At 36.4% G+C, this 27,655-nt stretch overlaps 1 protein-coding gene and 1 pseudogene across 3 annotated transcripts in view; both read right to left on the bottom strand.

The window, feature by feature from the left end:
• Positions 1 to 2,122: 2,122 nt before the first annotated feature.
• TAF15 (TATA-box binding protein associated factor 15) overlaps positions 2,123 to 27,655 on the bottom strand; it is a 28,634-nt gene continuing 3,101 nt past the window's right edge. The window contains exons 2-17 of one of the 3 annotated variants that reach the window (XM_023244806.2): positions 24,384 to 24,423; positions 22,857 to 22,908; positions 22,685 to 22,769; positions 22,500 to 22,602; positions 20,157 to 20,350; positions 18,986 to 19,106; positions 17,701 to 17,745; positions 11,903 to 11,937; positions 11,251 to 11,283; positions 9,927 to 10,036; positions 8,796 to 8,925; positions 5,781 to 5,873; positions 4,567 to 4,648; positions 4,362 to 4,450; positions 3,737 to 4,253; positions 2,123 to 2,452 (exon numbers count right to left, since the gene is read on the bottom strand). In XM_023244806.2, coding sequence (XP_023100574.1) covers positions 2,413 to 2,452; positions 3,737 to 4,253; positions 4,362 to 4,450; positions 4,567 to 4,648; positions 5,781 to 5,873; positions 8,796 to 8,925; positions 9,927 to 10,036; positions 11,251 to 11,283; positions 11,903 to 11,937; positions 17,701 to 17,745; positions 18,986 to 19,106; positions 20,157 to 20,350; positions 22,500 to 22,602; positions 22,685 to 22,769; positions 22,857 to 22,908; positions 24,384 to 24,423 — 1,769 coding nt within the window. In that variant the 3' untranslated portion in view covers positions 2,123 to 2,412. The remainder of the gene's footprint in view (positions 2,453 to 3,736; positions 4,254 to 4,361; positions 4,451 to 4,566; positions 4,649 to 5,780; positions 5,874 to 8,795; positions 8,926 to 9,926; positions 10,037 to 11,250; positions 11,284 to 11,902; positions 11,938 to 17,700; positions 17,746 to 18,985; positions 19,107 to 20,156; positions 20,351 to 22,499; positions 22,603 to 22,684; positions 22,770 to 22,856; positions 22,909 to 24,383; positions 24,424 to 27,655) is intronic. The other 2 variants (XM_023244808.2, XM_023244807.2) reach the window with 2 other exon arrangements.
• LOC111557942 lies at positions 20,654 to 20,818 on the bottom strand (annotated as a pseudogene).

Raw genomic sequence — 27,655 nt, 5'->3', positions numbered from 1 at the left:
TGCAATGAAAAGGAATCAGCCATCTGAATATTTGAGGAAGGTGAATCCGAAACAAAGCATATAAAGATACTACAGCAAAAGCATATTGGTACCATGAAGAATTAACACCAATGTGGTTAAAGCAAGGTTAGTATGGATAAATGTTACACAGTAAAGTTGGAGAGGGAGACAGAGGCCAGTTCATAAGCATTCCGCAAGTCAGGGTAAGGAATTTATAGCCTACATGTAACAAAAGTCAATGGGGCACCTGGCTGGCTCAGTCATTAGAGCACGTGACTCTCAATCTAAGGGTCATAAGTTTAAGCCCCACGTTGGGTATGAAGCTTCCCTAAAATAAAAATAAAAGTCATTGAAAGCCTTTAAAAAGGCATGACATAGTCTGATTCACATCTTTACGGTATCATTTGGCTACTATGGGAAAAATAGACTTTACAGGAAAAAGAATGTATAGGAGAGAAAGTGATCTGGAAAGGGAATCAAAAGTTCTGTTTAGTCCCGTCAGAGTTACGAAAACAGAAAAGAAAGGAAAAGAAAAGTTCTGTTCAGTACATCTTAATAAAAAGGTCAAGTAGGAAGCTGAATATAATCCAGAGTGAAGGAAGGCAAGAGGTCAAGACTAGAGGCTTAAATTTGGTAATCATCAGTGTATTAGATGGTATTTAAAGCCACAGCCTGAATGAGTTCTTCCAGGATGAAAATGAGTGTAAGTTGAAAAGGAAAAGGTGATTCAGAACAAGCTCTGAGAAACCTCCTACATCTGAAGGTCAGGCAGAGAAGCAGCAAAGGAAGCAGAAGTCAGTACAGAAAAAAAAAAAATCAGCATGCATAATGTTGAATGCCAACTTTCTAAGCTGCAGATTTGCACAACCCAGCTACCTACTCATTTCCCCTAATCTTGCTCCCAAACCTGTTCCTTTCCCAGTGTTTTCTATTTAAATGAATAGCACATCTACCCAATCACCAGGCTAGAAACCTGACTTCTCTCCCCATAATTTCTGACATCCAGCCAAATCCTGTTCAGTGTCCCTCCCTCATTTCTCAAATCAATTTAGTTATCTCCTCCTTGTCCAGTCACTATCTGAGCTCAGACCAGTATCATCTCTCACCTGGCTTACCATTCTGTCTCCAGTCCAGCCTCTCCACAAGGCAGCCATCATCATCTTTCAGTTGATGCCACTCAGGTCAGGCTACTGCCCTGGTTAAAATCTTTTAATGACTCCCTATTTGGAGGCAGGGGAAAAATGAAATGCAAGAAGGACCTTCTCACCAAGCATGTTTACCTCTCCAGTCTTACCTTTTGCAGGGTCATCCTTGAACTCCTCCCTCTAACCACAATGTACTATATACAATTCTCAAATGCAGAGCCTGTTCTTCACTCTCTTAACTCCTGATTTGTTCATGTCATTAGTTTTCTGCTGGGAATACCTTTCCTCACCCAGCCTTCTTACTTAGCCAACTCCTACTCTTCCCTCAAGACTTACCAAGCCTTCTCGACTGTACATGACTGGATCATGTCCTTCCAACCAGCCTTCAAAGTACCTTGTACTTAATTCTTATTGGAGTACTTGTCAGACTGTATATTGTCTGTTTGCTTGAGGGGCAACATATCTAGCATCTGGTGCAATGCCTTACCCCTGATAAGTGTAGGAGAAATAGTTCTTTAATGAATGCCAAGTAACATACCCAGCACACTGGTATCTTCACCCTGGCTTGTCATCAAATCCTTACTCTTCCTACATAACCCTTAGACTTCCACATTCCCAGCATCTAGAACACTGCCCTAAATAAATGGCTCACAGCTCTAAACTGCCATTAAAGTGACTGTATCAAAACCATCTGGTGAGCCTGATATAGATTCCTAGGTCTAGCTCCCCACACTTAACAAGTTTTGACCAAGTAGACCTGGGGTGAGGCCTAGAAATCTAATCTTGATAACCTCCTCAGGTAATTCTGACATGCAGTCATTCTTGCAAATTACTACTCTAAACAGAGCAGGAGCTCAGTATTGTTGAAAGTAACGTTTTAAGTTAATGAAACAGAATAAATTTCCTAATTCTTTAAGGTTACAGTCTGCTGTAACTGAATCCTGAGTGTGATAGAACAATGCACTAATGTACAAAAGTCCACAAAACAAGCAGCCTTTATTGCAGTAATACAAAACACTTTCCATTTTGGCAATATTTTACAACGCACTTAGCTTCAAGGGTTGGAAAGGAGAGGTGGAAAACTAAATGGGGAAATTTCAATGGACATTTCTAAAAGAAAAACTGTCCCAGCCCTCCCACCCAAATAAAAATCCAAATGTCACTTAATTTCACTACCCAAGAAGAGGCCACGAGGAAAGCAGCAGGCAAAACTCTGGCAATTTCACTATGGATCATGTCAGAGACAAAGGAACATTCAAAACAGTCATCAGTATGGTCGGTTGCGCTGATCATTTCTGTAGTCGTTTCTAGGAATGAAAAATAAAGAGCCAGACTAAATTCTAATTTTCTACCAAGGGGGAGCATCAGACACTTCCTCAGGGTGCTGGTGACTGGCATCAGCTTGACAATTTCTGTAAGAATGACACCATACCTAATTTATTTCTCTACTCCTAGAAGTGGTTAATGAATATCTAATTTATCAGCTTTAAGACCCACAAAGTTCCTGGAAGATTTTGCTATCACTGAGTCTTAAAAACTTTCCATCTACAGTAAGGACTCTAAACCGCTGTCAAGCACTCTTAACAGACGAGTGGCATAACAGAAAAAGGAAAGCACACATTTTCATGTAAGAATTCTGGGTCTGCCACTTACTATGTGACCTTGGAAAAGTTACACAACGTTTCCTACTTCACAAAATGGGAAATACATCTACCTCATGGAGCTGAGGACTAAACTAAAGAATAGAAAGACTTCCACAGGATTTGCTATACAGTAAGACATGTTCAGTAGATAACTACTAGTATCTAACAATTATATAGCACTTACTGTGGGCCAGGAACTGTCATTACATGATCTAATACAACTCCATGAAGGAGGTATTACTGGCCCCATTTTATAGATGGAAATGCTAATGCTCCAAAGGGTTAAGTAACTTGCCTAACATCACACAGCTAGTAAGTGGTGAAGCCAGAATTTGAAACCAGAGACTTCTTATCTCTGAACTTCATGCTCTTAACCATATGCTATACTAATTCTCACTACCCTATACTGCATCTGGCATACAGATGCTTAGTATGATAATCGAAGTTGTTTTTCATCAACTTTTCTGCCTCTACACCATTCATGTGCACAACACACTCCCATCAGTACCATCAGGAATTTTCATCTGGAAAAGGGATTACCAGACTCTCCAGAGAAACAACTACAGGGTGGCACGTGTCACATGTGATGTCAGAAAATGCCCCTATGAAAGGTGTGCTCCCCTCACTTAACATTAAGAACCTCTGATTTACATACAGTTTCAAATTACCTCTCAATCTCAATTAACTTTAGCCATGAGAAAATACCACAGCCATATACACACCCTCATACAAATATAGATTTATGAAACAATTTCCAAAACAAAATGAGTTTTAGAAATTTCTAAGCAGGAAAACTAAATGAATCTTCTCCATCCTAATTGAGAGTTTCCAATGAAAAATTCAAGTTCCAAACAACTGGACATTAAGAAAATCGGACAAAAAGGGCTCGGATCCTAAACCCTAGGAGCAGTAAAATAAAAAGATTAACAAGTACACTGTAATACTCACCTTCCTCCCATTTTGCCTCCATAGCCACCTCGGTCTCCTCCATAGCCACCACCACTCCTGTCTCCTCCATAGCCTCCACTTCGGTCTCCACCATAGCCACCGCCGCCACGGTCTCCTCCATAGCCCCCCCCACTTCGATCTCCTCCATAGCCGCCTCGGTCTCCACCATAGCCGCCTCGGTCTCCACCATAGCCACCTCGGTCTCCGCCATAGCCACCTCCTCGGTCTCCTCCATAGCCTCCGCCTCGGTCTCCCCCATAGCCTCCGCCTCGGTCTCCTCCATAGCCACCGCCTCGGTCCCCACCATAACCGCCGCCTCGGTCCCCACCATAGCCGCCCCCACTTCTGTCTCCACCATAGCCACCCCCACTTCTATCTCCTCCGTAGCCGCCGCCACCACTTCTGTCTCCTCCATAGCCACCTCCACTTCTGTCTGCACCATAGCCGCCTCGGTCTCCACCTCTTCCCCCACGACCTCTATAGCCCCTCTCTCCACCATAGCCTCTTCCTCGGAAATCTGCAAGGTAAAAATGCAAATCAGCAAGGCCAGCAGAATAATGTAAAGCACCCTTAATGCTAGTCAGAAGATAAATGCCATGGAATTGCTGTTAAAAAGCTGACCCACCTCCTCCTGAGGGACGAGAATCCTCTGGTCTGGGCTCATTACACTGGTTGCAGGAATTCCTTCGAGCAAAGTTCATATTTCCACATGATCTGAGAAAGGAGGAAAATAAAAATGTTCAATAGTTTCCAATTGATTCAGAACCCCCTCTTGCATCCTCTGACCCCAATCCCAACCCTATTACTGACAAAATAAATGAGATACTTACGGATTAGGGCAAACCCAGTCCCCACTTTTGGGGTCTCCACCTCTCCCCTGAAAGCCTCCACGACCTCTGTATCCTCCACGGCCTGGGGGAAAGAGGAGTAGGGGAGAAAAACTAGCAGTAGACATTAATGAAACAGAGGAAAAGCCAGAGCAAGTACCCGTCAATAACTGGGCGGCCACCCCCAAAATGAACCCCTTATGGTAGGACCCTGATTCTTTTCATTTGAGGCTTTACTTAGTAAATCCAAGAAATGTGGGAAAAGACCACAAGCACATAATACAGTGCATTATTTAATGCACTAAAAAACTTCAAAGTCCACTTTCTATAATACCCTCCTTAGTCTGAGAATCTCAGTGATAAAGGCAGAGAAAACATATTCGAAATTTAAGAAATTAAACACAATAGAAATGAATTAAGGTGACGGCAACTGTATCAGGGAATTTATAAACTGGTCAGATTACCTAATTAAGTATCATTTAAGCAACTGTCTCCTGATCTCCAGGTGAATAAAAAACTGCTACACAGCTTTCCAAAGGGATTTCTAGAACCTTCTTTCAACTACTTTCTTAGCTATTATGACACCTTATTTACCCAATCTCCTTTCAGTACCCACTCTCACTTTAAGATATAAGGAAAAAGATGGAGTGCCTGGGTGGCTCAGTTGGTTGGAGTGTCCAAGTCCTCATTTCAGCTCAGGTCATGATCCCAGGGTCGTGGGATTGAGCCCTGTGCTGAGCATGAAGCGAGCCTGTTTGGGATTCTCTCTCTCTCTCCCCTTCTCCCGTGTGCCTGCACCCTCTCTAATAAATAAAAATTTCTTTTAAAAGAATTACAAACTAAGGGGTGCCTGGGTGGCTCAGTTGGCTAAATGTCCGACTTGGGCTCAGATCATGATCTCATAGCTCATGGGTTCAAACCTCACGACGGGCTCTGTGCTGGGAGCTTGGAGGCTGAAGCTGTGTCTCCCTCTCTCTCTGCCCCTCCCCAGCTTGTGCGCTCTCTCTCTCTCTCTCTCTCTCTCTCAAAAATAAATATTATAAAAAATAATAATTAAAAACTAAAATAAAATTTTTAAAAACTAAAAAAAAAAAAAGATTTAAGTAAAAAAACTTAGGGAGAGAAAGAAGTAGTAATTCACACAATAGAGACAGACCATGGACTCAAATTCAAACCCTCTGTACAATATCCAGGCCTGTGAGCAACAAGTATCTTACCTCGCCGCCCACCTCCACTTCCACCTCCTCTCATGAATTCAGGTCTTCTGGTAGCAAAGGACACTTTAATGATGTTGCCATGGAATTCTTTTCCTAAGAAAAAAGAACATAATTTTAAAGAAGTGCTACTCCACATCTTACCTCTCAACAAAAATATAAAACTGTCTTGGAAACTTTTAGTTTCAGAGTAATAACAGACATATCCTCACAGAAATTCAAACACACTAGTATTCCAAAGAATCAAGGTAACAGTGTTAAAACATGATTATCATCTATTGAATAGAGCAGATCTGTCACTGGGACCCAGTTACTTTTTACTGAGTAAAAAACCCACATCTGGGGCGCCTGGGTGGCGCAGTCGGTTAAGCGTCCGACTTCAGCCAGGTCACGATCTCGCGGTCCGTGAGTTCGAGCCCCACGTCGGCTCTGGGCTGATGGCTCAGAGCCTGGAGCCTGTTTCCGATTCTGTGTCTCCCTCTCTCTCTGCCCCTCCCCCGTTCATGCTCTGTCTCTCTCTGTCCCAAAAATAAATAAACGTTGAAAAAAAAAATTAAAAAAAAAAAACAAAAAAAAAACAAACCCACATCTAATATTTTTTTTATGGAAAGAGCCAAATGCAAAACCATGTGTGTAGTATGCTACCACTTCTTTTTTTTTTAATTTTTTTTTTTTTTTTTTTACATTTATTCATTTTTGAGAGACAGAGGCAGAGCACAAGCGGGGGAGGGGCAGAGAGAGAGGGAGACACAGAATCTGAGGCAGGCTCCAGGCTCTGAGCTATCAGCACAGAGCCCGATGCAGGGCTCAAACTCACAAATCATGGGATCATGACCTGAGCCGAAGTCAGACGCTCAACCGACTGAGCCACACACAGGCGTCCCAACTACCACTTCTACTTTTTAAAGGGAATTAGTGTGTGGGTGTACACATATACATGTGTACACATACCTTTACAAATACACATACGCTATATATTCACTGCCTATTATGCCTCACTCTCAGCAGGGGAAAGATCACTGGGGATCAAAGGTGGAAAGAAAGCTCATTTTTCACTATACACTTCTGGTACAGTTTGAAACTTTTTTACCATATGCAAGAATTAGCTTTAAAAATAATACATGCAAAAAACTGCATACATATGTAATTACATACATGCACACATACATATATTCTGCAGCCTCACAGCCTTAGAGACAGGAATTAATCTTTTTATTTTGTATTAAACAAGAGAACTGACATATAAGGAAAAGGTACCCAAGGATTTTATAAAATGGTTAGAATTGCAGGAGCCTTAGCTCCCTGACCAAAGCACTCATCATTGCGGCTGGCAACTTTTCACAGTACCAGACAGTATAATATAAGAAGCCACTCACAGATCAGTATTTTCAAAGCTGTAGAATGAATGACCTGAACTATGGAGTTAGGTTTAAGAGGCTCATATGCCCTGTGGGCAACAGGCACAATAATTTTTGAATATGTATGAGCAAAAGAGATTGCTTTTTAATTCACCAAAAGTATGGCAAACACAGAAAAGTGAGGAAAAATGGACCTAGCCTTCAATAGCAAGGTGTTAGTCCTGACAGATTAATGCAAAAAGGTAAACAATATTAAGGTGAGGACAGATAGAGAATCCAATCTCATTTTTGAAGAGGAAATGCAATTATGTTTTTGAAAGACACAGGTACAATAATCTCAGAAGTGGAAGGGACCTCAGGTGTCTGTCAATCTAATTAGCACGGTTAAGTCCTTTAGAGACAGTGGAGCCAGATTGCCTCAGTTTGAATCCTGACTCTGTCAATTATGCTATGATCCTGGAAATTATAGAGCTTCTTTGTGCTTTAGTTTCCACATCTATAAAATAATAATACAGGGTTTGTCTCATAGGGTTACTGTGAGGATCAAACTGAGGATCATGTAAAGCTTTTAGAATTATGCCTAGACTATAAACCACAGTTAACATGCAGTGTTACTTCTTATTAGGGTACAAAACAATGAATTTCTAATAACATGGGGAAATGACTATTAAAATGTTAAGTGAAAGAAGCATGAAACAAAACTACATTTGGAATATAATGATAAACTATTTTTAAAATACATTTTAAAAGTGGAAGGAAATGTAAGTAAAAAATATTAGCCAGGGGTGCCTGGGTGGCTCAGTTGGTTAACCGTCCGATTTCGGCTGAGGTCACGATCTCGCGGTTTGTAAGTTTGAGTCCCGTGTCAGGGGGGTGCTGACATCTGACATCTGACATCTCAGAGTCTGGAGCCTGCTTTGGATTCTGTGTCTCCCTCTCTCTCTCTGCCCCTCCCCTGCTCATGCTCTGTCTCTGTCTCTCAAAAATAAATAAATGTTTTTAAAAATTTTTAAAAATACATATTATCAGGGCACTTGAGCATCTGACTTTGGCTCAGGTCATATTCTCACATTTCATGAGTTCCAGCCCTGTGTCAGGCTCTGTGCTGACAGCTCAGAGCCTGGAGCTTGCTTTGGATTCTGTGTCTCCCTCTCTCTCTCTGTCCCTCTCCTGTTTGCTCTCTGTTCCCCCCCCAACTCTAAAAAATAAACAAACATTAAAAAAAAAATTCTTTTTTAAATATTATCAACGGTTATCTCTGAATAGAAAGGACTGGGTACTTTACTGCTTTCTTCTACTTTCCCATAGTTTATTTTCAGGGGAAAAATGTCTATTTCTTCCAAATATGTATTAACTTTATATTTGAAGGGAAATTAATCTAAATTTACAAAGAACAGATTTAAGCAGGCCAACCCTCTAAATCTCCATCAGAGTGGCTTCAAGCACGAGGCATGATAATAAGGAAATATTTGAGACAAACAAGGAGAGAGCTCATCTATCTCATTTCTAAAGGTATATAAAAACTCTGGCCTGTTTTTTTAATAGAATACCCACAAAAGTAAACATGAAAATAACCAGTCTACCAGAATATAGTTTGACTTCAAGACTGGACAACATTTATCCAAACTGCATATTGAAACTGTATGAATGAGGTATATACCATCAAACCAGTCAATGGCTGCCTTAGCTGAAGGAGGGTCATCGAATGACACTGTTGCCTCTCCTTTGGGCTTCCCTGTGTCCTTGTCTGTATACAGATTTATCATTGGTTTTCCAGTCTTCTTATTTGTCTGAGAAACAAACAAGTTGGTATTAGTGTTTTAAGAAAAAGTGATCATAAACCAGATAAAGATTTTTTAAAAAGGAATTCACATATACATACTACAAATACTATGTACCTAATATAAAAATGAGGTTATCTATAGGTTCTGAAAAGGAAAATTCTCTTAAGATACATTAAGTAAAACCCAAGCTATGAAAACAATACATAATATACTGTTTTACCTATGTATAATTTCTTTAAACCCACACAAAAAAATGTAGATAATGCTTCAGGTAGATATATACCTTATAAAACATTAAAAAAAAGGTCAGAAAGAATGTACACCAGGCAAATTTAACAGACTGCCACTAATGTATACACACTGAAGCTGGCTGGGATGGGAGTGGAAGACAAAGAATGTTTACTCTTCAGAACTGTGTGAATGTTTTACATGTCATGAGTAAAAAATTTCTTAAGAAATTTTAACTCCCAAAGAAAGAAAAAACATGAGTATTACACAGAAACCAAACAATTGCAAACTGATTTCAGGCAATTGCTACAATCTACTAACACTATTCTAACTGCTGCTTTCTAGTTGAAAACATGAAAATTACATGCATGAAACAAATAGTACACAAGACACAAGTAAACAATGAATAACATAGTTATGGAATAAAGCATTATATATTGGGCTAATGTACAGCTCAGTTCGCATAAATTGGCATTTCAGAATCCATAAAATGTTCTCACAATCTCATTTCGTTCTCACAATTTTAGGACCTAGGCAGAGACTATTTTTAGAGCCCAAGATTGAAAGCTAAAGCTGTGGCAGGCTGTGGAAAGACAAACACAAGGAATAAAATTTTCATGTATTTAGCAAATTTAGCAAAAGGCCTACAGACATGGGTGAGCATGTGTATAAGGGAATTTTAAGAAACAAACCTTGGGCTTACAACGTAATCTATGTATCTTAACTAGAATTTGTTAATAATTATGAGATTTTCAACATAAGCTATACTTTCTACTCACCTTAATAATTCCTATTTGCTTAAAGAACTCCCCTACTTGATCTGTAGACACACCCTCCCCAAGTCCTTGCACAAAGATTGTGTTGTTATCTGAATTATCAGATTCTGAATCTAAGGGGAAAAAAATTATGGTTAATTTTACATATCCTTGGTTTTACTGCATCCTGTTTAGTAATCAAGAGCAATAATTCATTGTCCAAAATTCAACTGTTTCTATGACCAAAAGGAAAAAGAACCAATATACAAAAAAATCTTGTATCAACAGGCAAAGTGGTCACCAGTTTTTTGGTAGCAGGTCAATTCTTACAACTAAACTGCAGCTAAAGTGGATCAAGTCCACACTATGTGAAATACGGACCAATTAAGCGAGATCTTAGAAATCTTGCTCTTTAGATTCAGATACAGGGCTAAAGTTCATGAAGAGATGAAGAAAGTTAGTATAAATCAGCATTCCTTTCTCTGGAAAGCTTTAACTCTTTATAGCTAATCAATACTTGTAAGGCTCTCTAGTAGAAAATTCTCCAAATCTGACACTTTGGAGTTCCAAGCAAGGCAACCACAACTGCTGGTTTCTTGTCCATTGCAATAAACTTTGTAGATACCAGAGCGTAAGGGCACCTTGACACACACCTTACCTTACACGCACACTTTTGGATTAATACAACAAAGTAAGAAAGGAGTACAAAAATTCGTCCATCAAGGGATAATTCAGAAATTGCCTTCCATATAAAATACTCTGGCATCTTAATAAAAACAAAAGTTCTGATTTCAATATATATTAAAAGTTTTTGCCTCAAATAGATTTTTAATAACTAAATCATAACTCCCAAAAGGCTGCAGGTGGCCTTGAATTTCATTCAAAAATAAAAGCTACATGAAATGAGTGACTTCTGCCTAGAGTAAGACAATTCTCTCAGGTAGGAACTTCGGTTTCTTAAGCCCACTAGGCAGACTACCAATCCAATGCAGTATTTTCTTAAACATGGTTTTTCTACTTCTAATTCCCCAATGATACCAACTCTCTCGTCTGACATGTAGTATTTAAATAAATGTTAATTAGCAATAAAAAATCAAGTTTTTTCTTCACAAAAGAAAAAGCAGAACATGGGAAACCACAAACACAGCAATTTTCCCCAGCAAACTTTCCAATCAATTTCCCTGAAGTTTTCCTTCTGGTATATTTTTAGAAGTGAAGCTCCCCAATTCCGGAAGCACTGTCAAATTAAATCTTCCTCCTGTCTTAACTCCTCCAACTTTTTTTCCTTGAAAAATTGGAAAACTAACAGTCTCTTAATGGCAAAGTCACAAACTACCATAAACCTTACCAGCATCTGGTCTGGGTCCATAATCCCTGTGACCTAAGGGAAAAGAAAAGAAAAAGAAAAAAAAAGCTATTTAAAGCAACTCATTAGAAATCATGAAAAAATAGTAATAAAAACCAAGGCATGAAAAGTCAAAACTTCCAAAATCCTTGAAAGTCAACCATCACAGATTTACAAAGTAAATATATAAATTAAGTTTTATTAAGTTTAAGAAATCAAGATGAAAGTCACTATTTCCTTAAACTTGTCCCAGACAGTACCCGCCACTTTGGCATTATGCTAGTTATCACTTTTGTTAAGCTCTGGTTGTGAAGGCTGATTGGAAAACCCTAATAATTTAAAAACACCATGTCAGCTACCTTTATTAAAAAATGTATTGTCAAAATCCACTGAAAGTCTCATTCATTGGTCACCACAGACTCTTTCATGCAAATTCACTGCGTAGAAACCCACTGGACTGTTTGAGATCAACTTTGACTTTTTAATGTTTTCTTTGACATATATATATGTATATATATTTAATTTTTTTAAAGCACACAACACACACCAGCCTCAACAGAGTAAGAAAGGGCTTAGACTGCGTCTGCGGGATATTGGTGGCTTTTAGATTTATATAGCATTTCCACTGAAACATTTTGGGATACTCAGCACTTACCACCAAAATTTTTGAAGCCACCGCGGTCACCACCACTGCAGAGGAAAAATTGAAGAAATGATTTCTTCCTTAAGTCTCTAATGTGCTGAGCCCTGGGCTCAATCTACACTTAACTGTCATAAGTAGAGCGCCTAGGGAAACAGTAGCACCTCTAACTTTCCAGTAAATTCTATTTCATAGACTCCAAAATGTTTTCACCTAAGTGTTTTCCCAAGAATCTATTTCCACAAGGGTTCCTTTTCAAGTTTACTACAGAATGTATCTAATCTACTTTTAAAATCTTCCCAACCCCACGCCAAAGGGATTCTATTCATATCATAATTTAAATGCTGGAGGCACAGAATGAAGAATGATAAACTAGAGCAAACATTCTTTCCAAGGGGATATTTTTTAAAATATGAGAATAAAGGAAAAAGACTGGAAGAACAATATAAAGCTAGGTTAAGATTTTGACAGCAGAATAGGTGAGGTAAAAACTTTAGTATGTTCTACTGTGAAACCAAATTATGAGTTTTATGAGATTAAAAAAAGGTATAAATATACACAAAAGTGAGCCTGAAAGTAGTCTTAAAAAATCTCAAATCATTCAGAAATCTGATAAAATGAGCACTAAAAGAAAGCATAACTTAAAACGGCTCTCCTATACCCAATATAATATACTAGATCTCCTCATATCAGAGCTACTGAGATTCATGCTGCCAAATGCTCTGTAACACCAATCAGTAGACCAGATCAGAGACAGAATGCAACATACTCCAATATCCCAGCTACCTACAAGAAAATGACTCTATCTGGCATATTTCCGCTACCAGATAAGTCAATAGTCCTTGTGTGTATAAATTTATATAAAAAAAATCAAGACACTGTCTAAATACTCATACATTAAAAGCTTTTCTCTTGACTGAAGTAACCCTCTAGAATTCATGTGCTGTCATGGAAATAAAAACACCCAGTTTTCAGATGGTGATATCTACTATTCTACTACAATTAATCTTCTACTATAATCCAAAAAATTAACCCAATACACTAACGTCTCTTCACTGCTTAAAGCCTCTCCTGTAATACCAACACGGCCCCTTCTAGTCTCTAGGTAGATGGCTTTTCTGAGCCATCCTGAAAAAATCACCCCAACTAAATGAGAAAGCATTCTTCTTTTATAAATCTCTTCTGCTACCTTGATGTAAAAAATATCCCCTTGCAACCAGCTTAGTATAGACACATGCATCTTGATCTGCTATTAATTTTACTTGTTTTCCAGGAAAACCATAAAAAAAAATAAGGCTATTTCAAGGCTATACAGACAATATAAAGCTCAAGTCTTTTATATACATATAGCTTCCCATTGAGTCTCTAAAGACCCCTCTTTCAGAACAGTACCCAAGCTCTCCCTACACTTCTAAACGACCTGTGTATCACCACTTAACTCTTTTAAGAAAGGAGAGCCAACAGAGAATAAACTGCCAAAAATCTTATTATTAGACACCAAAATATCTCTGGTTTCTTCAAAGATGATCATGAGAACTCAAAAAAAATTTTAAAAAGTGAGGAATGAACTAGTGAAAATATCAAGCCCATATTCCTGTCAGGAGGTTAAAGTCCCCAAGATAAAGTAGGTTCTTTAAATAGGAAATTTTCAAGTAAGTGCTAGAAGAGACCCCTTTTAATTATTTTGCAGTCATGTTAACCAAATACCAAACTGTTCATCTGGCCACAGTGGAAAGAAATTTTGCAACTGTATACATCAGCTAATTCCTGTCATTTCTATTCTGGCCAGCAACATAACTTTGAACAATAAAAAAAAGCAGTATCACTGCAAAATAGAAGTGCTATAAAACAAATGACATTTGGGCACCTGGGTGGCCCGGTCAGTCAAGCAACTGACTTCAACTCAGGTCATGATCTCATGGTTTGTGAATTTGAGCCCCGCATCAGGCTCTCTGGTGTCAACAGAGCCTGCTTCAGACCCTCTGACCTCCTCTCTCTCTCTCAAAACTAAATAAAAACATTAAAAAAGTGATATTTGAATAGGTTTATTATTTCCTGTTTCTCCAGAGAATGACATTTTAACTTAAGTCACATATACTGAGCATTTCCTTTGAAAATACAGCAGCTGCTTAAGATTTCAACACAATGGCCATAAATATGAAAACACCATAATCCGTTTGAGAAAGTACTAGTCTTCAAACTAAGAGACTCAGGATATAGTCTTTACTATCACTGATCAATCTTGAAAAATTAGACAAATCCGTAATTCTCCTAGGCTTCAGTATCCTCCTTCACAAAATAAGAGTTTTTACATCCTTGCTGCTACTCAAAGGGTGTTCCAGGGAAGAACAGTATAGGCAGAGCCTGGGAACATCTTAGAAGAGCAGCATCTCAGGCCTCACCTCATACCTACTGAATTATAATCTGCATTTTAATAAGATCCCCAAGGAATTCACATGTAAAGTTTGAGAAGCAGCAGTCTAGATGATCTAAAACTCTAGGTGAAGCTTTCTTTCAAGTTCAAATGTTTCAATCATTTTTCTCTTCACTTATTAAGAAATTCCATATTAACATATTCTATTACAATCCCTTATAAAGAAATTTATTATATTAAATATACTAAATAAACCTCAAATAGCACTAGAAGATGGGCCTGTGGTTAAGAATCTTTCAAACCTGTAGTCAAGTTTCAAGTCCCTTTTCCATATACTAAGTTAAGGCTTCACTAACCAATTAGGCCAATGAAGTTATGTGAAAATCTAAGCCAAGATGTTACCACAACAATTTTTCTTCCCAGAAAAAGCAGCAAACTTGTACACATAAAGAATTCCTAAAGTAAAGATATATTAAGGTGAAGTAGTAGACGTATTTAATGTAGAGTTTAGACACTCAAATTTATGGCTGAGCCCCCTGCATAAGAAAACCAACTGTATATTCTTGACCAACTACAGAAATTGTCCCAAGTTCAAAACCACAATGAGCAGCCTACCCTAAGGTAGACTCTGAGGGTTCTTCCATTGTTACGGTATTACATATTTAGAGAAAATGGTCATTTAATTTCAGATGCTAGTCAAGAAAAAGTTCTTTAACAGAATCTCTACTCCAAATCTTTAATTTAAAAAAAATCTAGGGGCGCCCGGGTGGCTCAGTCAGTTAAACGTCTGACTTTGACTCAGATCATGATCTCGCAGTCCATGAGTTCAAGCCCCACCTCAGGCTCTGTGCTGACAGCTCAGAGCCTGAAGCCTGCTTCAGATTCTGTGTTTCCCTTTCTGTCTGCCCCTCCCCCACTCACACTGTGTGTCTCTCTCTCTCAAAAATAAACATTAAAAAAAAAATCTAAATATATCTATTCAAAGACTTAAACAGCCAAAAAGTAAAAGGACAATACAGAAAATTCTGTTCCCAGAAAATCCATTATCTAGAGAGAAAAAGGGACTTAGCTAAAATTTTTAAAAGATCAGTTAAAAACAAACAAACAAAAAAAACAACCACTGTGCTTATACTTTCATAGTAGTAAATCCAAAGTACAATTTTTTAGGTGTGAAGAAGACTAACACTAATTCCAAATGTAAATGATTGGATGGATTTAAATACCATTCTCAACACTAGATATATTTATGTTTTATTTCCTCCCATATCTTGTATTATGTGGTAAAAAGGCTCTCTGAATTCAACATTTACCCACATTTCAGAAAGCCAATATATCTATCATTCTAGAGCTACACTGTCCAATACAGTATTCAATAGCCACCTGTGGCTAATAATCATTTGAAATGTGGACAGTCTAAACTGAAATGTAAATATAAAAAAAATAAACATTTAGATGCACTCTAAATATAAAAATACAAAATGGATTTCAAAGTCTTAGTATGAAAAAAGCAATGTATAACCTCCATAATTTTTGTACTGATTACATGATAAAATATTTTGGGTATGTTAGACTAAGTAAAATATATTATTAAAATTAATTACACCTGCTTACATTCTTTTAACATGCCTACTAAAAAATTTTAAATTACACAGGGCACCTGGATGGCTCAGTCAGTTAAGCGTCCAACTCCTGATTTCAGGTCAGGTCATGATATCATGATCCGTGAGATCAAGCCCCATGCCAGGCTCTGCGCTGATAGTGCAGAGCTGGCTTGAGATTCTATCTCTCTCAAAATAAATAAACTTAAAAAAATTACATATGTGGCTCACATTTGTGACCCATATTGCATTTCTATTGGGCACTGCTATTCTAGACTATCACCTGAACATTTTAAAGGGAATTAATCAAAAATTCCTGTAAGACACTCAAAATTCAAGATGACTTTTTTTAAGCTTAAGATATTAAAGCCTGAAAAGAGTTACTTAATTTGATGACTTAATCATGAAAAATGGCAATCTATAAAGTTCTGGCAATTTTGCAATGCATTCATCACAATGCTGAAGTTAAAAACACATAGAGATCTTACAGCCTTAAGCTTCTAGTCCACTAAGTGATCAATTTTAAATGACAATTAGATATTCATTCCTTTTTTTTGCTGCAACTGCTTTTTCAAGAAAAACACTGTTTCCTATAGTCCCTATAATTTTCACACATTTTCTTTCATATTTGGAAAGCTGACAGCTTTTTTGGTTTGTATTCTTCCTCTAGCCAAGCAATCATACAACCTGAGTCTAAGAATACCCCATCCTTTACAACATATCCCACACTCACCCACAAACCATGCCCCTTCTTCTTTAAATATAAACCTAACTAATGCCAGATATTCTTCAAACAGCCCTGAAAGGACTGTATTTTCAACCTTGATGTAATTTTTTAAGTAAGATGATTAGAAACACAAATGGGAGTGTTGATGACGACTAACAAAAAATGTTTGGATATTTTTGGTACTTAAATATAAAACCAAGTGTGAAAAAAAAATCCTGAAACTGGGCATTTTTACTCTAATTCAAAATACTTTATCCCTATAAATAAGCTAAAAAGCACATCTTGAGCAAGATATTGTAACACATGAAAATCACATGAACTTCAAATTTCCATATCCGTACATGAAGTTTTACTGGAACACAACCATGTTTATTTATATATTGTCTATGGCAGCTTTGGTGCTACAAGGGCAGAGGTAAGCAGTTACAACAGAAACCATATGGCCCAAAAAGCCTAAAATATTTACTACGTGGCCTTTCATATAAAAAATTTACCAACCCAATACAAAGAATAATCATCATCCACGTGGATTTCTAAAAAAGGCCCTTCATGAACATGCCATCTACTGGCTTGGGGGGGCGGGGGGGGGTATAGGTAACAACTGGACAAGACCCCCTCCCCCAATCCTACCATAAACTAGATCAGTATCATTTTACCTAAGATATAGTGGGCTTCTACATAAGATACTGTATGAAGAGATTCTAAGCCTAAATACAATTTGAAAATCAAAAACTTAGTTCATGATCAAGTCTGGACGAAAAATTATACTGAAATATGTTGCCAAGGAAATTATAAAGGTGATTAAAAATAGGACTCTCAAGTTGGTTATGGTATGGAGCTTCCCTTTTCTATTAAGAGGTTCATTCAAGGCCCTTTCAAATCTCTGATTCTAAGATGAGTCATCTCTCAAGATGAAAATGTATTTTTAAAGATTTCCCTACCTGCCTCCTCCTGAAAAGTGGGATTCTACCATTTGCAGACACTGTCATAGTTTAATAATTTATAGCATACAGCTTCCTTATGAAGAAAATTAAACCTATGATATCCTGCAAAACATGTAGCATTCCAAAGAAGCCAATTATCTAAAACATATTAGCTGGAAAATTAAATATACCTGTTGGTTATCTTGTTTGGGATTCTGTCTGAGGTGAAAGGGAGGCTATTAGGTAGAAAGTAAGCACCATGTCACTTAACACTGTTCACTTACATCCACATGATGGCAGGCTGCTCACTTTGATAATGAAGAGCACACAATAACATATTTGTATATTGTAAACTGACTTTGGTTATCAATCAAAAGACTTAATATTCAGTCTTATAAACGTTTACCAAGTAAGTTTAGGCTTTAGTTTTTCCATAATATCAATACACTGAATACTAAACACAGAGAAATACAAGTCAGTGACCAAACTCCTGGCTCACTTGAAGAAATAACAGTGCTGTATGTCTCTCAGGTCAGCTGAGGGGACAGACAGTCCCTAAGATGCAAAAGAGTGAACTGGTACGGATATATTATTAAGTGTCAGTTAACAGGCTACTAACAATTTCAATTCCCAAGGAACACAGTTATCTTTTAAGGCCTGTGTACTTTACACATGAATTTGCAACCTGAAAACCTCACCTGAGTGTCCTCAACAAATGTCAGTTATTTTTTCATTCTTGTTTTTAGGGCCAAAGTGCCAAATTTATAGATATATTTAAAAGTAATTTTAAAACCAACTTCATAACATATACCAAAATTAAATACCAAAACCTGATAAAACTAGCAATAGGGAAAAGGGAAGCTGGAAAAGAAAAGCTGAATTTACAAGTCGTCTTTTCCACAGCTTAGTCTAAACAAAATACATAATGACAGGGAATGCTGCACTAATTATTCCAGTAATTATTTACTAAAGAAGGGAGACCAAATAGTTTAATTACAAAAATCTTTCTCATTTGCCAACCCCACATTTATATTCTATCACCTAATATTTTCTCTTCCCAAGGGGATTCAAGATTAAGGAACAGCTTCTCTGCACTCCAATCTAAAATTAACTTACCTTTTATTTTTTACATATATTATACTTGGATTTCCCAGAGTCATCATTTAAAGGAGTTTAGACTCTATAGCTCTGGCAGGAAAAACATATTAAGTGGTTTAATCACAACCAAAATGGGAATGTTCTCCACTGGTGTTTAATATACACCACATAAACGAACTACTAACACAGCCTATCCTCATAATTTATGTGACATCTGAAGACTGAAAATCAATTTTGAATTTCTGCCTTCTTCTCTAAAACATAATCTACTTAAGCCTCTTAAATCAGATGCTGGAATCAAACCAGCTAAGTAAAGCCACAAAAATTTTAAAAAATTAAAGAGAGAAAGAATGTAGGCACCTATACCTAAATACTTACCTTGATCCTGTCATAGGACCTCTTCCATCCTTGTCATATCCCCCACGCCCTCTACCTCCTCCCTGTGACCCGCCATATCCTCTATTATCTTCTCCATACCTACTCACATCACGACGGTCATCTACAAAAAAAAAATAATAATAATATACACATGAATAAATAACCATGGGTCATTTCTGACAAAGGCTTCCCATAACATAATCTTGAATGGCTCTTTAGGTTATACATTATATTCTTTGGAATATGGCACATATATACAGAATTCAAATGCAAGCCATCAAAAAAACATCTGGAATTAAATGTGTTTGGGAATTGTATCTGTGTCAAATTCCGTCCTGCTACGTAGTCAGATAACAAAATGGTGACATGGATATCACCATTTGATGTGATGGTGATGAGGAATAGCTAAAGTGCAACATTAGGTACAGAATCTTAATAAATTAGATGAAAAGCATAACCCTAATCTTAAAAAGTTATTTCTTCACCTCAAAAATACTTAAATGTAAATCAAGCAGGGACAAGAAAAAACGATTTTAAAACTGAGACATATTCAGTGAATATGTTCACTGAAGATATTCAGTGAATAAGCTTCCACTTTTACTCATTCGCTTATTTATTCAATTATTCAACAAATATTTATTAAGCACTTACTATGAACCAGGCTCTATAGTAGGTAATGAAGGTACAAATGAGTAAGACAGGACTTGTGCCCTTGAAACATGGGACAAATTCCTAAATATCAGTGGTATAGTCTAAGTGCTACAGGAAAACAAGTGAAAGAAGGGCTGGTCCTTCTTAGATGAGGTGATAGAAGGTTAATTACTGGTGATTAGTTTTTCTATATCAGGTATACCTAATAGGTAGTTTCTCTGTATCAGGTATACCACCACTACCAAAACAATGGTAGCAGCAACACTGTCAAATGATCAAAGTTAACTGACACAACAAAGGAAATTCAGGTAATCAATCATCAAAAAGTCATATGACCATTTGGGAGCTTCTGAGAAATTCAGAAATGGAAATCCAATAAACTAGTTTCAATGGCCATAAGAAAGAAGAACATATATTCAAGGTCACTCTGAATTTATACAAACAACTAAAACCCTGTAGGTCTTTTAATCCAGAACTCAATGTAATTCTGAGAGGAAAAAAGAAAAATAATATATCATACCTTGTGTGTGGTGGCTGTAATTCTCTCTTTGTGAATGATAGGACTGCTGGTTTTGATTATAGGAATCATGCTGCTGACCATAATTTGACTGCTCATCATATGAACCTTGATGTTGATCATAACCTGACTGCTGGTCATACGAATCTTGTTGACCATAGTCTGACTGGTCATACGGAGGTGCTCTTCCACCTTGGCTAAACAGAAATCAAGAATTGGAAATTTATAGAAGGATTATGTTCACTGTAGCAAGTTGACTGAGACTGACAGAAGGGGCCTGACCAGCTAGACCTCAACCATATTTAATACTACTTTCTGATGCAAAGGATTTAGTTCTTTTATCTACAAACTCTCCTTATCACCAGTGGAATGGCCTTCAAACCAATTGCACTATCACTGAAGAAATCCCACATTATGAGGAAAACCACATGCACCTCTGAAAACACTAGTAAAGCAAAAAATCACTATGCCTCTTACCATCTCCTTGAATTTAAAAAAATTAAAGGTGCCACAAAGTACAGCAATATGTCTCTAACAAATATATCACAAGTGCTGAGTCCTTTTAACAGTTACACTAAAAAGCTCTGTCATTTAACAACGTTATCTCATAATATTTGGGGGACTATTCTCTTCACTTGATCTTAGCCAAAAGGCCAAGAAGCGATGGGGGGGGGGGGTACTATTCTCTTATAATTATCTTTACAACCTCTATTACATTCTCCTAAATATCTTCAATGATAGCTTTCAGATTTTTAGAGGAAGGAACTTGCTTTGTGATGCCATTTTTTTTTTTTTTTACACCTGAAAATAGTCTACCAAATAATGAGACTACTTTCTTATTATCTCTGGCAATTCAAAAAGAAATTTCTAGGTATGTTCTGAGCAACAGGACTATTAATTACCTGTTCTCAGGATGGGGATGTTAAAAGGAACGTTTAAATTGGATTTGAGTTCTAATGTTTACTTTTACAAAAAGGGAACAAAAAAATCTCATAACTTAATAGTCACATCTTATTCTGCATCAGATGAGAAGAATCTAATAAAGATCAGTATGTTCCCCCAACTCTGTACCCAAAGCACATCACATCAACAGTCAGAACCCTAGTGCTTCATCTTTTTTTTTTTAATTTATTGATTTTGAGAGAGAGTGAACGGGAAAGGCAGAGAGGAGAGAGAGAATCCGAAGCAGCCTCCATGCTGTGAGCAAAGCACCCGACGTGGGGCTTGACCCCCCAAACCGTGAGATCATGAACTGAGCCAAATTCAAGACACTTATCTGACTGAGCCACCCCGGTGCACCTAGCACTTCCCATTAAAATGGTGGTCAGACCAAATCTAACACGTTTCTTTGGTTTGCATTTACATGTTATGCTTCCAAAAATGCATCCTTATAAAAGGATTCTTCTAAATTTAAAACTAACCAACAGGGGTTGAAGAGATCTTCCTTCTACTCTATTTTTCTACTTTTCAAAACACTTTCATATCTATGACACTGACAATGCAACCTCATAAATCTTTCCCCAATGTTTTTACTTAACTGAATTTCACTTAGAATAATTTTTTTCACTGCAGAGAGAATACTAGTAAGCTCAGTTTTTGCCTCATTTTTCAGCTATGTAACTTAACAGGTTACATAATCTTAATAACTTCTCTTTACCTCTGCAAAATGGGGATAATTACTGACACTATGTCATAGTGGCTAAGGATAAATTAAGGAATGCAAAAGCATTTTAGAAAATGTAAAGCACAATAAAAAAAATTACGTTGCTATCACTAAAATTAGTAATAAGAACAGCCTCCTCTCATCTGAAACTTAAAAACTATAAAACCAACCCCCCCCAAAAAAAATACTTAAACCTGTAAACTTGCTGGTATGTATTTACCTACCTATATTAATAAAATATATTTAGAGTATCTGAAATATGTGGATAGGTTTTAGCACTTTTTAAATATTTTTGTCCCTAAAAAGGTAATAAAGGTAATACATTAAAATGGCTAAAAAATAAAATGGAAATAAAAGTAAGCACTGAGAAGTGTCCTTTTATAGCTGGGTTTTTATTTAATCTCAGGTATAAAGCAGAGGTCAAAATTTTCCTTTTTAACATTTAAATCATGTGCATTTACATACACCTCAACAGTAATTTTACAAATAACCACATCATAAGAATCAAATGACATTGGTGACAATTTCCACATTTATAACACAAAACTATGAAATTCATACTTCCATCAAAACTTTTCTGAAAAAATGTTTAAAGCTAGGAATTTGATGGCGAAGTCTATTTAATACCCGAAGTGTTATTTCCACTGCCCGACATAATCTCAGTGCCTTTACTGTTTCCTTACCCTCCTGATGATTCCGTGTTTTGCTGTCCCTGGTTATTATAAGACTGCTGGCCATATGAGCTCTGCTTTTGATTCTCATAACCACTGTAGGACTGTGAATAACCTAAGGTTGGATGGATATACCATTTAGTAAATGATCTGATTTTTAAATTTCTAAAATAGCAAATTTAACAAACAAGTCTAACCTGATTGGCTTTGTCCATAGCTGGAGTAGCCGCCATAGTTCTGTCCATATGAGGTATCAGTAGTTTGTCCATAGCCAGAATAGCTCTGAAATTTAGGTAAATACAAGTTTCATCACCTACTTAAGATAAGAATAATTATTTATGAAACACATTAATTTATATTTTAACCTACTTGTGGTGCTTGTCCATAACCTTGGTTGCCTTGATTTCCATAGGAAGAATAACTGTAAAAGAAAAATGTACTATTTGAAAGAGATGTGCTAGAATTTTAAAAGCTTAAAAACAAAACCAAAAAAAGCGCTATCTTCATTTTCAACTTTCAACTCCATACAAGCTTTTCTTCTGAGAAATTGTCAATCTGCCTCCAAGAGTCTAAATTTAAAGGTGGTGACCAAAGAGTGTAAAGACATAAATGAAGTCACTCCCAGACCTCCTGAATGCCAAACAAGCACCAAAAGTTTCACTCTAACAATATCCCACAAATAAAACTTCACTAGAGCTAGAAAATCTCAAGAGAATTATACCTGCATGTGGGAGTGACTACATGGAAGCAAAACCCATAATATCTGAAGCAGAAAAATGAGGACTTTTTAAGTTAGTGCTTTCATCAAATTAGCTATGTTTTTACAGGTTAATTTCTTCCCACCATCTGCTTTAAATCTGCCTTTATCTTCCTAGAAAAGGCACCATAGGCACTAAAAGTCCAATTTTTGTGTCTCGGTAGAGACATGTGTATCTTCTGAGTCTTATCACTGAATGAAATTATATTGTGTCATTGCACAGCCTAGCATATAGTTCGTTGACTGAATAAATGTACCTTCCTCAGAACTGAATTTTCTTCAATTTTATAGCACGTAAACCCTAACAAGTCAGAAACAAACTTTCTGAATATATGCCTGCCAAAATAAGATAAAATATTTGCAAAAAAAAACCTTATTATTCTAGAACTATCAAGTACTAACACAATTTTACTTTATAAAATACATTTCAGTGAATAAACATTTGCTAGTTGCCTATTATAAGGTTAGCACTATCTTAGGAGAATAAAAAAGTCAAACTAGTTTTGTTTTCATGGAGCTTAAAACCTGACGACAGAAGATACCTGAGATGCTATTCTGAGTATCTCACATTGAGCTGCAAAACATTTATAGTGCAAGATGAAGACTGTGTTCCTGGCACGTAAAAGAACCCTACTGCATGTATATGGTCACATAAAAACAGACTTTTCTTTTTACTGTGAGCATGGTAAGAAGTCTTTTTAAAATGCTAAGCATTTCTATTATAGTGCTTCAAGAAAATCTGCTCTGAAAAAAATATTAGCATTTTATACAACCAAAAACTGAAATGCTTTCTCTAAAAACTTGTAATATTGGTTGAATTGTTTAAATCCTTTTAAGGACTTAAGAAACTACTTTTTTAAAATTTCCTAAAGAAAACAATCTTTAAAATACCTATGAGATTTGTCTTAATTTCTAGGGGGTATCTGAATTTACTGATTCAAGCAGGCTTTTTTTTTTAAAAAAAGGAAAAATTGTTTTAGTATGTATGTACACAGTCCGACTCTTTTCCTTGACAAGCTAATATTTAACTCTTTTAGAAATCCAGATACCAAATCTCAAAAGGAAACCCTAACTAAATTCATCTTTTTTTTCTCAGTTCTACTCTTACATGGTATTATTAAAATATACGTATACTTTACCTTTGCTGCTCACCCCCAGACTGCCCGTAACTTCCAGAATCTAAAACACATAAAAAGAATTTTAAATCTTATTTAAAATTACGCTTCCCTCAAAGGCTGAGTTTAGCTCTTATAGATGAAATGTGATAAGAAAATGTCATAAATATTAACTACAGAAGGAAAACTAGTTAAAAATACTGTGGAAAAATTTGTTTACATCTTTGAAAACAACTACTCTACAAATGTGTCCTGACGGTCACAAGAACCAAGCAAACAAATGTAAATCAGTGAAAAATCCATCCTTTTAACAAAAACTCAAAGCTCAAGCTATCTTTGTGTACAAAAAGACATCTACTGAAACTAACCAAGACCAAATGGGGGCAGGGGAAGACATACACTCTGACGAGATAAATCCCCAGGATTACACTGACTTGCATATCCTCACCAGCCCAACATATATACCTTTCCCCTGTACTAGACTGCTCTGGCTGTCAGCAGCAACAAACAGCTCTCCGACAAAAGCAGCTAAGTTAGTTATTTATCCTCAACTTTACCAAGCTTTCAGGGACTTGGCCAATCAGTATACCAACTCAGCAATACCTACTTCCAGCTTCCTTTTTGGCAACAAAAGATACCAAGGAAGGCATGAATTAAGTATGGCAAAAAAAATTTTTTTGAACTATGAGCTTTTTCTTCATACTTCAAAATGTCAATTATATCATAAACTTTTGAAGAGGCTCTCTCCTTTAGGTTTCTACTCAGTGTCAAATTAATGACCTAAGTTTATTAGCGATGAATAAGAGTAATATTATATGAAATACTCTTTCAGCTGCAAAAAATGACTGTCTGAAACTGCTGACCATTAGGCACAACCTCATCTGATATGAAACAAAATCATTTGCTGTCAAACAGTTCTGAAAACCATCAGAAATCAAATCAGTGACTTTTTCATTCAATTCACATTAAGCTACAATATGAAAACATTGCCAATGGCAGTTTAAGGTGACATCAGATCTGCCACTTTTCTGTAGTAGAGATCTGCAATCAGGCTGAACAAATTACTTTTAAAATATTTATTGCTTTTAAATATTAATAGTTAATATTTTCATTTCAAGAATATTGAATGAAATCTTAACTACTTCTATGAATGTAAAAGACAGAAGGCTGAGATGAAAAAGAAAAAAACTGCATCACTACCACACCCATAATAAAATTATCAGACTTCTAGCTAATGACCAAATAAAATGCGAAAAGGACACAGAATCTAAATGGACCATAAAGAGATTAGATGCATCTACCAAATGAGAAATTAGCTTCAACCAAGTCAGAAACTGGAAAGGATTATGAAGGTGGTGGAAATATATGAGTAAAACTGAAGTTACTCCAGGCATAAATGAAGCTTTAGCTTCAATTATATCCTAAGGCATGGATGTGGGTTCTCTCAATGACAGACCTGTTTATTATATTAGCCTTTGGCTCAAGCAAAATTATAGAAGTACACAGCATATAGGTCATGTGACCCTGGTTCAAATCTAATGAGTCTATAATTTTAACCCAATCATTTCATTCCTCTGAAACTACAAATCTGACTTCTTTAGCTAGCTGACTTTAAAACTCTGGAAGATATAACATATTGACAAATAAACACAGCCTTTAGTATAAATACTTGAGTGAGAAAGTACAGATGTTTTACACTCATCAGAGAAAATGAGTTTCTTTATAGCATTTCAAACCACTACTGAGTACTTGACACTTGAGCCCTGTGTCTAAATCCATGAATTATTTAGAAATGCTTTCATTTCCAAATGTATAGGGTTTTGATTCTCTTTGTTTTTGTCTAATTATATTCCATTGTGGCTAAAAAAGTATTTTCTGTTACTATTCTTGGTACTTATTAGGATTTGCTGTTTGTTTTTCCCCTTGGTAAATACTTACTTGCATAAATGGCCCTCATGTGCTTGAAAAGAACTGTGTATTAGCTAAATGTTGAATAAATTCTCTAAGTCTAGATATTTGTTCATTGTATCATTCATACCCTTCTTAACATTTGGTCTGCCTAATCTATTACAGAGAAAGGTATGCTAGAAAACTTGCATCTGACCATAGATTTGTTAGGGTTTTTTTTGCTTTCTATATTTTGAGGTTATATTGTTAGCCACATAAAAGTACAAATTTATATATTCCTGATAAATTCCGTTTTAACACTGCATGAAGAGCATAATTAAAAATGTCCAAACTTTATTTTGACTGGTAACATACCTAAACAGCATCTTGCTTTTGGTGGGTGTTTGCCTGGTTAATCTTTTTCTGTCTCTATACCTCCAACTTTCGTGTTTTAGGTGTATCATTTCTGAACATAACAAATCTTTTTTTCCCCCAATGTGAAATCTTTCTTTCAACTGGTGTTTTCATACTTTTACTATTTATTCCTACACACCTATATTGGATTTTTCTACCTACTGGGGTTTTCTTTCTCCTTTAACTCCTTTCCTGCCTCCTACTGGATTTTCTTTACTCCTTTTTCCGCTACTGCTTTAAAAGTTAAACATTCAATTTGTTCTCTCAATAAGTTACCGTTCATAATTTAATGTTCAATTTTTAACATACATTCTGGACAAAATTCACAATCTCCAACCTCTACTAGAACCTTAATACTATAATGGCAATCACAGACTTCACTTTTGCTTCCATTTTTTAACGTCCAAATGTAATCATTTTAATCTTTGATGTTCCATACCATCAATATTTGCTTTTTATTTACTGTGTTTGCTTCTTGTATACTGTTTTTTGCATCCTGTTTCCCTTTACTGGATTCACTAGTCCTTGGATCAGTTCATTTTCTGGCTTAAAACTTTTAAGTCTACTACCATTTTCCTATTTATTGATATTTCATAATCTGCAATTTCACATCAACATATATCGTTATTAATTGGTTTTTATGTTCCATGCTTGGGGCTACTGCTTTTTGACCCAAAATATTCACCAATCTTGGAAAATTCCCAACTATAATAGTGATTCCTCGCCATGTTCTTAGCAGACACATTATACGCATATTAAATGACAGGACTTCTCAATCTGTTTCTTAATATTGTTTTTCATCTCTTCCTTCTGAACTGAATTGTGGGTAATTAGAGGTCTTCCACTTCACTAATTAGTTCTTCTGCTAGATCTGCAATTCAACTTATGCATTATTTCTATTTCTAGAAGATATACATGGTTCTTTTCGTATCAGCATGGCCTTTCTTCAGAACGTCTTGGTCTTAAAGTTGACTCCTTTAGGTTTTTAATAATTT

The sequence above is a fragment of the Felis catus genome, chromosome E1, assembly GCF_018350175.1.
Source record: "Felis catus isolate Fca126 chromosome E1, F.catus_Fca126_mat1.0, whole genome shotgun sequence".
NCBI lineage: Eukaryota > Metazoa > Chordata > Mammalia > Carnivora > Felidae > Felis > Felis catus.
Note: the sequence above shows the minus strand (reverse complement) of the source record. Positions and strands in the feature narration are given on the sequence as shown.